The sequence below is a fragment of the Poecilia latipinna genome, unplaced genomic scaffold (genome assembly GCF_001443285.1).
Source record: "Poecilia latipinna isolate Pla-1442-1.1 unplaced genomic scaffold, P_latipinna-1.0 Scaffold976, whole genome shotgun sequence".
Taxonomy (NCBI): domain Eukaryota; kingdom Metazoa; phylum Chordata; class Actinopteri; order Cyprinodontiformes; family Poeciliidae; genus Poecilia; species Poecilia latipinna.
The window spans coordinates 107,609-118,020 of record NW_015113592.1 but is presented as its reverse complement, the minus strand read 5'-3'; the positions used below and the strand labels follow the sequence as shown (position 1 = coordinate 118,020).

Below are 10,412 nucleotides of genomic sequence, written 5' to 3'. Positions count from 1 at the left end.
ATGTTCGAATAAAATTTCATTTCATTTCAAAAAAAAAAATTTCATTTCATATATATATATATCAATGTAGCTACAATGGCCCTCCAGAGTGGCTATTTATAACTGTGGACAATAATAATGTTTGGCATGTTTTGTTAGGGGAAGATCATGACTGATTTCATTTAGCGTCTGCAAAGAATGTTCAAAAAAGAGTGACGGTTATTTCACAAAAACCACTATAATTCGTTTATTTACTCCAAATGTTTGGTCATTAACCATTATGCTGTGCTGTTCTTTTAAAACAGGTTCTTTAAAAATAATTATTTAAACTGCCTAAGCATTCTGTATCAATAAAGGTTTGATGTTTTTAGTTTAAAATTCAAAAAATAAACAAATTCTGACTTAATTCAGTGTTTCACTGTAGGCAGCATTTATGTCATGCTTGCTTTTAGCCAGCGTATCATTTTCCATAAAACCTTAAGCATATAGTCCAAATGTACTCAACATTTACAAGATTGTTTAAAAAAAATGAAATCCACTTTAGTTATGTGCTACTTTGATAAAATACCCCCCCCCCCAAATACTGCGCTGAAGTTTACGGCTCACAACGTGAGAAAATGCAAAAAAAAACAAAAAAAAGACGTTCAGTAGGAATTTCAACTTTTTTTTTTTTTTTTGAGTTCACGACAGATTAGAAAATAACTTCATTTCCTTTTACAAACATCCTCCGTAACAAGCTCTCTCCCTCTGTCTCGTCAGCCCCTGCAGCTACCCTGCAGTGAACCGGTACTCCTCGTCCTCTCTTTCATCTCAAGCCTCCAACGAAGTCAGCAACATCACCGGCCAGTCGGAGAGCTCAGATGAAGTCTTCAACATGCAGGTAATCCCTCACCGGTGAAACGCACATGCAAGCAGCCTCTTTCTCGCGCGCGTGCGCGCGCTGCCCACATGCCCCGGAAAAGGCTGTTTAAAGTAGTAGATTGAGTCCACATCCCAACATTTGCCCTCTTGCTCTCCCCACAGGCTCAACTCGCATCACTTCTTCTTTTTTTTTTTTTTTCCTTTTCTGAATCCACCTGCACTTTTTCCTCCCCTCTCTCTCTCTCGCTCTCTCCTCTGACCCTTTTTTTTCCTCTCTATCATGTCGACTTTTCTCTTCCAGGGCTCTGTCCGGCCAAGCAAATTGTCATGATTATATCAATTCAGGACACGGTGCTTTGTACGGGCCGTCCAGGGAGCCCTGCCTAAGTCTAATCTAAACTGGATTTGGCCAATTCAAAGAGCTGCCGACAACTCCTGGCAAGCCGTCCGCCGCACCTGGCAGGACCGGAGTAATAATAAGAGAGGGGAAACACGGGAGGCAAAAGAGGGCTGCTGTCAGGAATCTGACCGAGTCAATTAGGATAATAGATTGGAATATTAAAGCTTTACTTTACCTGGGGAAAAAAAAAAAAAAATGATGCAATAAGACATCCAATTGAAGATTTAGGTTTTCATTTTCAGGTGTTACTTGCAGTTATTTGATATGCGTTAGTAGAACGAGGCACCGGCTTTATCGCTACAGATGCAGTGAAGTTCAAAAGTATTCATACCTGCAGCAGACTTGGATTGAAAACTGTTTCTATCCAACGAAGAAGCTTGTTTTTGATTGGAAATGAGACGGAAATCCCTCGAGTGATGACTAAACATTTAATATAATATTTTTAAAAATGTCATTGGATCATCGGGGGGAAAAACTCCTCACATCAATTTGGCTTTTACATATTTCTGCTGTTCCAGTGTTTTGACAGCTGGCTTCAAGTCTTTGGAATGTTTTTGCTCGCTCCACAGATTCTTTGTCAGATTCCAGTCAAAACTCTGGCTGAGTTTTTCACACAAACAAGAAAAAGAGCAAGATGTTATTGTCGGCGACGCGATAGGGACGTGGATCGTGCTTCGAAAACGCTCGGCGTACCGTGCCGAGCTAAACGAACGGGTGAAACCAACACCGCTGTTAAATAAAAGTCAACCATCCGGTTTCATTCAGTTGGATGGAAATTAAGATGAAAGGGGAAAAACAACCTGGTTTAAAATGTGTCTAGATCTCCACCAGCTGCGTGTTGGCGGATCAAATTTCATACATTGGTGTTGAGGGCCGCAGAAAAAATATTCCTAAGTTTGCAAATGACTCGACGATGACTATAAACAAACTGCTGGTGTTTGTGAGCCCCAGGAGCTAACAGGGTTGCTGTTTTTATTTTTTCATAGAGATGCATTATTTAGAGTTTTGCAGCTGATTTTCGATCTCTTATATTTTTTTTCCCCATGACTCCATCCTGCCGTTGTTGACTTAGAAAAACGGAGAAATACTTTTTTTTTTTTTTTTACTGATTAAAAATGTTTTAAATAAATCATTACCATTTCTCCAAAGCATATCAAGGCTCCAGTGGGTAACATTGACAATGCTATTTGCTTTGTAAACCACCAACAGATGTTGCTCAGTATTACAGATACTGACTTATATTTCTAGTAAATGAATTATGACAGGTACTCTGGAAATGTGTGTTCATACGGTACTGAGTAGAGATTGAAACACAAATGGTTTTATTTCCTCCAAAGATGTGGTTAGTGATGCTTACCACTCCAACGGAGCAAATTGGGAATATTCAAATGTAAAATTTACTTCTGAAAGTGCTGCCATTATTTATATTTTAGATTTTTAGTTCATATTCTCATTTAACTGTTTGTCTCAAAGCATAACAATGTATTTTCTCCTAAGTAGTGCTATGTCACAGTTAGCCAACGTTTACATAGCTAACTATGCTAAAATTGCTACTAATGTACATTAGTTTTTCAAGTTTTATTTACCCTCTTTATAAATGCACTGATTGTGCAAATCACTTGAATAATGTCTTTAGAATAAAGACATTATTCTGAGAAATGGAGAAAAAAAGCTTTGATTTACTCTAAGACTAAAGATGAGTCTTTGTCAGTATTATTTAGAATCAGTGGTGATGCCACACTGTGCGTGTTTGAACCAACCAAAGCTGTTGTAAACGGGCTATATAAATAAATGAACCTTGACTTGAAGTTTATTAACATTAATGTTCTGGTGATTTAAGACGGATGTTCATAATGCTGTGCTGTTTCCCACCTGCAGCCCAGTCCATCTACCTCGAGCCTCAGCTCCAATCATTCTGCCTCGCCCAACGTCACCAGCTCAGCTCCCTCCAGTGCCAGAGGTAAGGTGGCTTCTATCAAAAAAAAAAAAAAAAAAAAAAAAGCCCTGTGGGCTAGTATGCAACTGATATTTCAGTCCCAAGTAGTCTGAAATATCGAGTGTTCTTTACGTGCAACGTTGTACTTGAAACCTTTCGGCGACGCCGTCTCCCAAAACGGAACGGCAATCCCGTCTGATGAGGTCGGAGCCCGGCGGAAGATCCTCAAAGAGAATGAAGAAAAAGTGAGCTTGATGGAAAACAAACCGAGGAAAGGCGAAACAGAGAGAATACAAAATGAAGCCGGATAAATAAATGAGCTGGAAGAAATGGTGTTGAAGGGAACATTGCGCCGGCGAAAGCGCGCAACGTGGCAAGAGAGAATAAGAGATTCCTACAACCGAGCTGGCTATTCCCTTCTAACAAGCGCTGTCCAGGCCAGACTCGGTTATCCGAGCGTCCACCGCTGGGTAGAGTGAATAGCTAATGCCTCGTCCTGCTGCCCCTCTCATCCCGATGTGTTCAAATGTGTAAATGTGTTTCTGCCTGATCCCGACCATAAAAAGCGAGAATATATGAAGACGTTTATGGAAGCGAATGCACTCCCCTTTGGCAAGCCGCTGACAGCGGGCGGCGCCCTTATAAAAGTGCCCTCTGTCTACCCATAAAGCGCGCGGAGAATTATTGCCTCTGTGGTGCTACCTGAAGGAGAGCCAGCGATTGCTATCTTATATTCATATGATGGTCTTCCAAGTGCTGTCAAGTTGGCTAATGGTTCAAGATTCATGCGGCGGCCGCTGAGGGGGAAGGGCGGCAATAATGACGGACGAATTTGCTCGTTTGGATTTCGCCCCCGTCTGTTGACTCGCGTTACACATGTAGCCGTGTCGAGCTGTGGCTCACGTCCCCGTTGTGATTGTCCAGTGTAACGGAGGAGGCAAGGGAGTTGGGTTAGAGGGAGTGAGGAGGATGTGTGTGTGCGTGTGTGTGTGTGTGAAGGAGGGGCCAAGCCATTTATCATGTTGTGGAGCTATTGAGGCTGAAAGGACGGCAAAGAGAGAGAGGCTTGGAGGGAGAAAGAGAGATTGGCCTTTCCTGATTGCCAGTATTTGCGGGTAATAGCCTAACACCTTGCTCCCTGTTTGGTCCTGAACATGTTTGCGAATGCGCATGCTTGCGTACGCCTGCGTGTGTGTGTGTGTGTGTGTGTGTGTGTGTGTGCGTGCGTGTGCGTGTGTGTGTGTGTGTGAGAGAGAGACAGAGCTCTGACATATCATACTGTTCATTTCAGGTTCGCCTCAAATGGCAGAGAAACACAAGCATTCCAGAGAAAATGCCTGTCTGTCTCCGCGAGAGAGACCGGTCAGTGCCATCTTCTCCAACCCCCTTGATCCTGCACAGGTTGGCAAATATACACATATTTTTGTCTATTTATGTCTTGCATTTTTCCTCTTCATAAATTTCTAATTTGTATTAGTAGTTGATACATTGCCATGGAAATGCTTATTATCTTGCAAAGTTCTTGGTAAATTCATTCAGGCTCCAAAGTCTTTAGCCAGTATTCAGTAATAGCTTGATGCTAACATGACACTAAATTTCCAGATATAGTTTTAATTAGCGTAAAAATAATAATACGTGGCGCTACTTCTCTTTGTTCACCATGGCGGCCATTGTGCTTGACACCGAATTTGAAATGCATGAGCCTTCTTTCAACCAGCTGGTAAGCAGTGCGCAGAAACAGGCTAGTATTTATGCTAAATACAATATGTTGCACAGCCACAGAAAAATCCTGGTGACTCAGGCACCTTTCAGTGCAATTAAAAGCCTTTTAAACCATTGAACATTTTGGATTTTGGAAATTAGAAGAGAACGAGACCATGACCTGGTCATGACGCAGCAGGACACAATGAGTTCTGATCTCCAGCCTGCTTAAACTTTTCACACTGGGACTGTGTCAAAAGCGATGTTCAACAAACCCTTCAGCACATTTAGTAACTCATTCAGGGCAAGATTTAGAGATATAGATTGCATTTGTATGCCATAAGCGGGGGAAAATAAGACGACAACCTCAAAGAGCGAGCCATTTCATCTACTTTCTGCTCGCCTAAGAGGTTTATCTGCAGCTCAGTTTAGTTTTTTTTTTTTTTTTGTCAAAGTGTGCAGTTGTGTGATTGGGACACAAAGACAAATTAGGAAGCAGATCTATAGTTGTCCGGCGCGGTGTTACATTCCGCCTAGAGGGAAACTCCGAAGTTTGTAACAACTGCAGCACCCAATGAGGTGCACACTGTGGCAGAAAACAAGGTCACCTTGTTAATGTACAATACATCTCAATGGGTTGACTTCCGCCTCAGAGACAAAAATGTCTCCTTGGCGAGGGCTCGTGGTGTAAGGCCATTTTGTCGCTGAGAGGTGCAATTTTTCAAGAGCAGTAGATGTTACTTCTGTTTTTGCTAAAGATTACCCCAGCTTTGTTCCATTATGTGGCAGCGGCGGGGGGTGGGGGGGCAAAGGAACCGTTCTGTACACCAAGCTGATAACATAAAAACAAGAGGTTATGAGAGCACACTGATATTGTAATTGCTTTCCCGGTTGAAGGACAGTACGTAACGGAACCACACAATCAATCCACCGACAAAGCCCCGATAACAAAAAAAAAACCTAAACTAAACAAAACAACCCTAATCTGTTTGCTTTTCAAGGCCGTTCATCGCTCGCGGTCACGGCTTAATGTGGAGTTGACCTCTTTTTCACCCCGTTTATGTTTAATTCTACGGAGGAGATTATTGCCGATGACCTACATGCCGCAAAGCACTTTTATTGGGTGATTAATGTCGGTTATTAGAAAGACGAGTTGTTTAGCTGCATTCTTATTTTTTGCGATTTTAGGGCGAGCGCAAAGTCATTTCTCTCAGGCGGAGCCAAAGCCAACATGTCTTGACATTTCTTTGCAGTTTTAAATTTATGATCTGCCAGATAATTAGGTCTTTTACACTTGTATAACATGTCATGGTAGGATGTTTATATTTTTATTTTTTGTATCGTGATATATAAAGGTAATTCTTCATGATAAAATATACTTGCCCAAAATAAGTCTCCATGCGCACATCCCTATTGCGACATCACAAAAGGGTTAAGGAAACTAATCCACTATTTTACATATGTCTATCTATATTTTTCTTTTTTTTTTTTTAGCAAATCAAAGCTAAACTTATAGCAAAATCTTGAACACTAAACTTGTTATGATACTCTGCTGTTTGTGTCACCCATATTCTAAAACTCTGAGCCTTTTACGAGAGCTTTAGTCCAATTTTTGCTGAAATATCTTCATAGGTTGTGCGTGTTTTTAAGATTAATTTGTGTGATTTCCTTGCTCTGCAGAGAGCTCCTGCTCACCAGATAGGCGACACCACTCTACCCAGGAGTGACCCCAACCTCTCGGCACCAGATAAAGGTACACATTCGCTTTCGTTGCACATCTATTTATACTCCTGAGTTGTACTGGGAACTGTCCACTCAGCAATCAGAATCGCACAAAAAAAGACAAAAAAAAAACCCTCTTCCAGGGAATATCTCTTATTTTATGTGTATAGAAAAAGTGTTTTTATCACAAATTCCTTGTTTGTGTCCATCTATCTGAATCCCCTAAGAGAAGTGGCTGCCATCTCCGTTGTGATGCGAAGCTGCAGAAGCGGACAGCTTCTTGGGTTTTCGTCTGTGCATGCGGTACTGTCCAGAGTGTCGGCCATCTTGCTCATACATGCAGTGTGTATTTACTACACACTGTACCGAAGCTTTTTTCTGGCAGCTGCAGCGAATATCTCCGTAGAAGCTTCTTTTGAAAACAGAAATATAACAAAAATGCACTGATTGTTTTTTGGGGTTTTTTTTTACGACCTTTTCAAAGAACCATTTTTTTATTTTATTTTGCAAAGCCTTGACCGTACATTTTCCATTCTGACTGAATTCAGTTTTTCTCAGAGCCGTTATTGACAATAAAATTTTTTGTTGCATTTTTTTTCTAATAAACGCCTACATCAAGAAACAACTGAAGACAGATCTTTAATATTTGTTGTTCAACAGTAGTTTGGTGAATTTTGTCTTTTCTATAAATTCTCATTCTCAAATTCTCAAGCCTGGTGTGCATCGCTCAGATTGGATATGGTATCGCAGTTTAAAATATGCGGAAAACCTATATTATGTGTTTTGCAATTACCTTTTGTAAAAAAAAAAACTATTTTGTGATATAAGACGCACACCATGCAATACTGTCACATAAAATTAAAGGCTTTTTTTTTTTTTTTTAATTCTTACCCTCTGCAACCTGATGCAACATGTCTGCCGTCAACTTTTCAGCCAGAGTCGATGCAGACATTAGCATTTTTGAAGTGGGTTCAAAACAAATCCTGAACATAAAAAGAAAGACTTTTTTTCTCCATCAGACCCTAAAGTATTATTCTTTAAAGCATGAAAATATATATATATATATTTTTTTTTTCCTCCGAGCTTTACGGAGGCTTTGGGTGCTGTGAGATCATCCTCGACCAGCTCTGAGCCGGTTTTATGGTCTTAAAGACAATTATTCACATCTCGGCCAAAATTCTTCCAATTTCCTTCAAAAACTTTCCCCCGCCTCCTTATTTTCTTTTGGGCTTAACATTTAAGACGCAACAGAACGAGCAACGACTCCACACTCATTTCCTCAGCGTAGGAATAATTACAGATGGTGTCAGATGACGCTCCTTTTAATAAACGGCGAGGAGCGTGGATGCGATGGCTTCCTTGTGACTCGCACGAAAACACAAAACTGTGATCTGGAATTAACGCAGCAGGAGAAGGGCGCTGCATCACAATATGGTGATGCGGGCTGTCTGCACTGATGACAATGATAAAAAAAAAAAAGGTGGAAGAATTTACACAGAACCTGTTACTGAGGAAGTGTAACTTTTTTTTTTTTTACCTTCTAATAATGTTTGGATGGCGTTGTTAGAGTTTAACACCAACTCTAAGGCTTAGCATGCAAGGAACGACTGCATCGATTTCCTGATTGCAGTTTATTCTCACAGAAATATCTGCATCGGAAGTCGTGGCCGAACGTCGGCTGATTTAACGAACTTGACATTTCAAATAGACACGCGTCGTTTTATTCCGTTCTCTGCGGAAAATATCCAAATGTGCGCATGAAGGGAATCTGTGGGAATCGGAGATAAATCTGTAAAATGCAACAAAGGGCAGCAAAAGTAATCAACTGCACAAATATCTTTGGGGGGGAAAAAATACAGTTTTGATCCACTTTGATTGACAGTGAGCAAACAACCCAATGTCCTTTGTGGGTGTTTTTTTTTTGAGGAATGTGACATTGCATCATTTCTACTCAGCTACTCTTACTTCAAAGAAGAGACAGAAGTGTGTGGTGCACAATAAGCCAAGCTGTTGAAACGGCTCATGTTCAATCTGTCACAACAAGGTTGAGCAGTTTGCCACACACTAGCTGACATGCGTGTCCTCCGTAACTGTTAATTACTGGACAGACCCATTGCAGCTTTAAATATTTGTGGGTTGGGGCAATTATTAAATCTCCGTTTCCATTGGACTTTAATAGTAAAACAAGTCTTCTACCTATGCACATTCTTGAGTCATAAAGATGTTTTGGATTTATTTTACATTTTTTTAGGTCAATCAGAAGTATTATACACTTTTTAATATGGATGACTCCATGACTTTTTGGTGAGGTGAGGCTATACAGTTATGTGACATCTAGAGGTCCATTTTCTTCAAAACGGGAAAGATCAGAGAGCATGCCAAGGAAATGTTTATAAGAGTATATTGAAGAAAATGTTTTAAAATCTCAATTTATGTCTAGTCAGATTAAAATGCACTTAAAGTGTGAAGACTGATGCATTTACAACGACTCTAACCTCACTCATCAGCATGTTATTACCCAAAGAAAATGTCAGTGTTTCTACTGTATGTTGTGTTTTTGCATGCAAACTCCATCCTGTAATTTTTCATTTATTTATTTATTTATTTATTTATTTATTTATTTCATTTTGTGTGGTGTGTCTGTGTGCTGTAAAGTGAGACCCACTCCCAGTAGCTGGAGCCTTGACAGTGTCAAAGAGCGCGCGCCGTCCTTCTCTGACAATGTCTCCAAACCCATATGCCCTCCCATCCCTCCCAGGCCTCAGCACCCAGGTAAAATGGCCGCCCCTCTGCTGAAGAATGACGCTAACTTCTCCCAGTCTGGCTTTTGACACCTGCCGCTCTCGAACGGCTCTTCTCTTTTTCCCAATTTCCCCCATCTGACTCCTCCTCCTCCTGCTGTTGACATCCTCCTCAAGCCGTATGGCATTTCTGCTCTTTCCATACTGACCGGCATCAGATTCTAATCGTACTTGTTTCAAATTTGCGTTTCATCGCAATTTAATTCTTCTTCTTCTATCAGTTCGAAGTGTTATTTCATTTTAGATTTTTATTTTTTTTTAATTTATTTTTTTTTTTTTATTATTATTTACAGATGAAACCGATTTAGCTTCTGTGTTTTTCGGCTGTAGTGCAGTTAACCCGGCAGCGTCATCAGCAGATGGAGTCGCTCTCCCTCTCCAGAGCGCGAGAGCAGCTGTTGGGTGTAGAGGCAGCTTAAGGCAGTCTGGAGGACCTGCAGAACAACAGTGTTTATTTGATTTTGCTGATTCTTTCAGCTCTAGGCTCTCTTTGCTTCGTGTGTCCTTGTTTGCATGACTTCATGCTGTGTCATCCCACTGTGTGAACGAAAACGCCGCTCCCCTAATTCTATTCCTCTCTCTCTCTCCATTTTTTTTTTTAATGTCTGCAGCTTCCTCCACTAAAAACACCAGGCCGCAGTCGCCAGGTCCCATGTCCAGATCGCCGCAGAAGGTCGGTCCCGCTTCTGTTCACTCTTCTGGAAACGGTCATTATCCCGCTCTGTGTCGAACGTGAGACGGAGACGGGTTGTATTAACTGCTCAGTGGAGCTGTGACCAGCTCCACCTCTGCTGATGTAGGACTTTAATATGTCAGCCGTCCCAAAGAGGTTCCTAAACGGGATTGGCTGGAGGGTATTAGCTAAATATATTCAAGGTTCTGCAGGGATGTCACCTGTTTAAATGAAAATGTACATGGGTTTATTAGACTTCTACATATATATATATATATATATATATATATATATATATATATATATATATATATAGTGTGTTTTTTTTTTTTTTTTTTG

General features: G+C 40.8%; 1 protein-coding gene across 5 annotated transcripts in view; it reads left to right on the top strand.

The window, feature by feature from the left end:
- Positions 1–10,412, top strand: part of dock4b (dedicator of cytokinesis 4b) — a 203,359-nt gene that overhangs the window by 184,537 nt on the left and 8,410 nt on the right. For 4 of the 5 annotated variants that reach the window (XM_015050131.1, XM_015050132.1, XM_015050133.1 and 1 more), the window contains 6 exons: positions 748–859; positions 3,119–3,200; positions 4,468–4,577; positions 6,558–6,630; positions 9,255–9,371; positions 10,012–10,073. In XM_015050131.1, coding sequence (XP_014905617.1) covers positions 748–859; positions 3,119–3,200; positions 4,468–4,577; positions 6,558–6,630; positions 9,255–9,371; positions 10,012–10,073 — 556 coding nt within the window. The remainder of the gene's footprint in view (positions 1–747; positions 860–3,118; positions 3,201–4,467; positions 4,578–6,557; positions 6,631–9,254; positions 9,372–10,011; positions 10,074–10,412) is intronic. The other variant, XM_015050134.1, reaches the window with a different exon arrangement.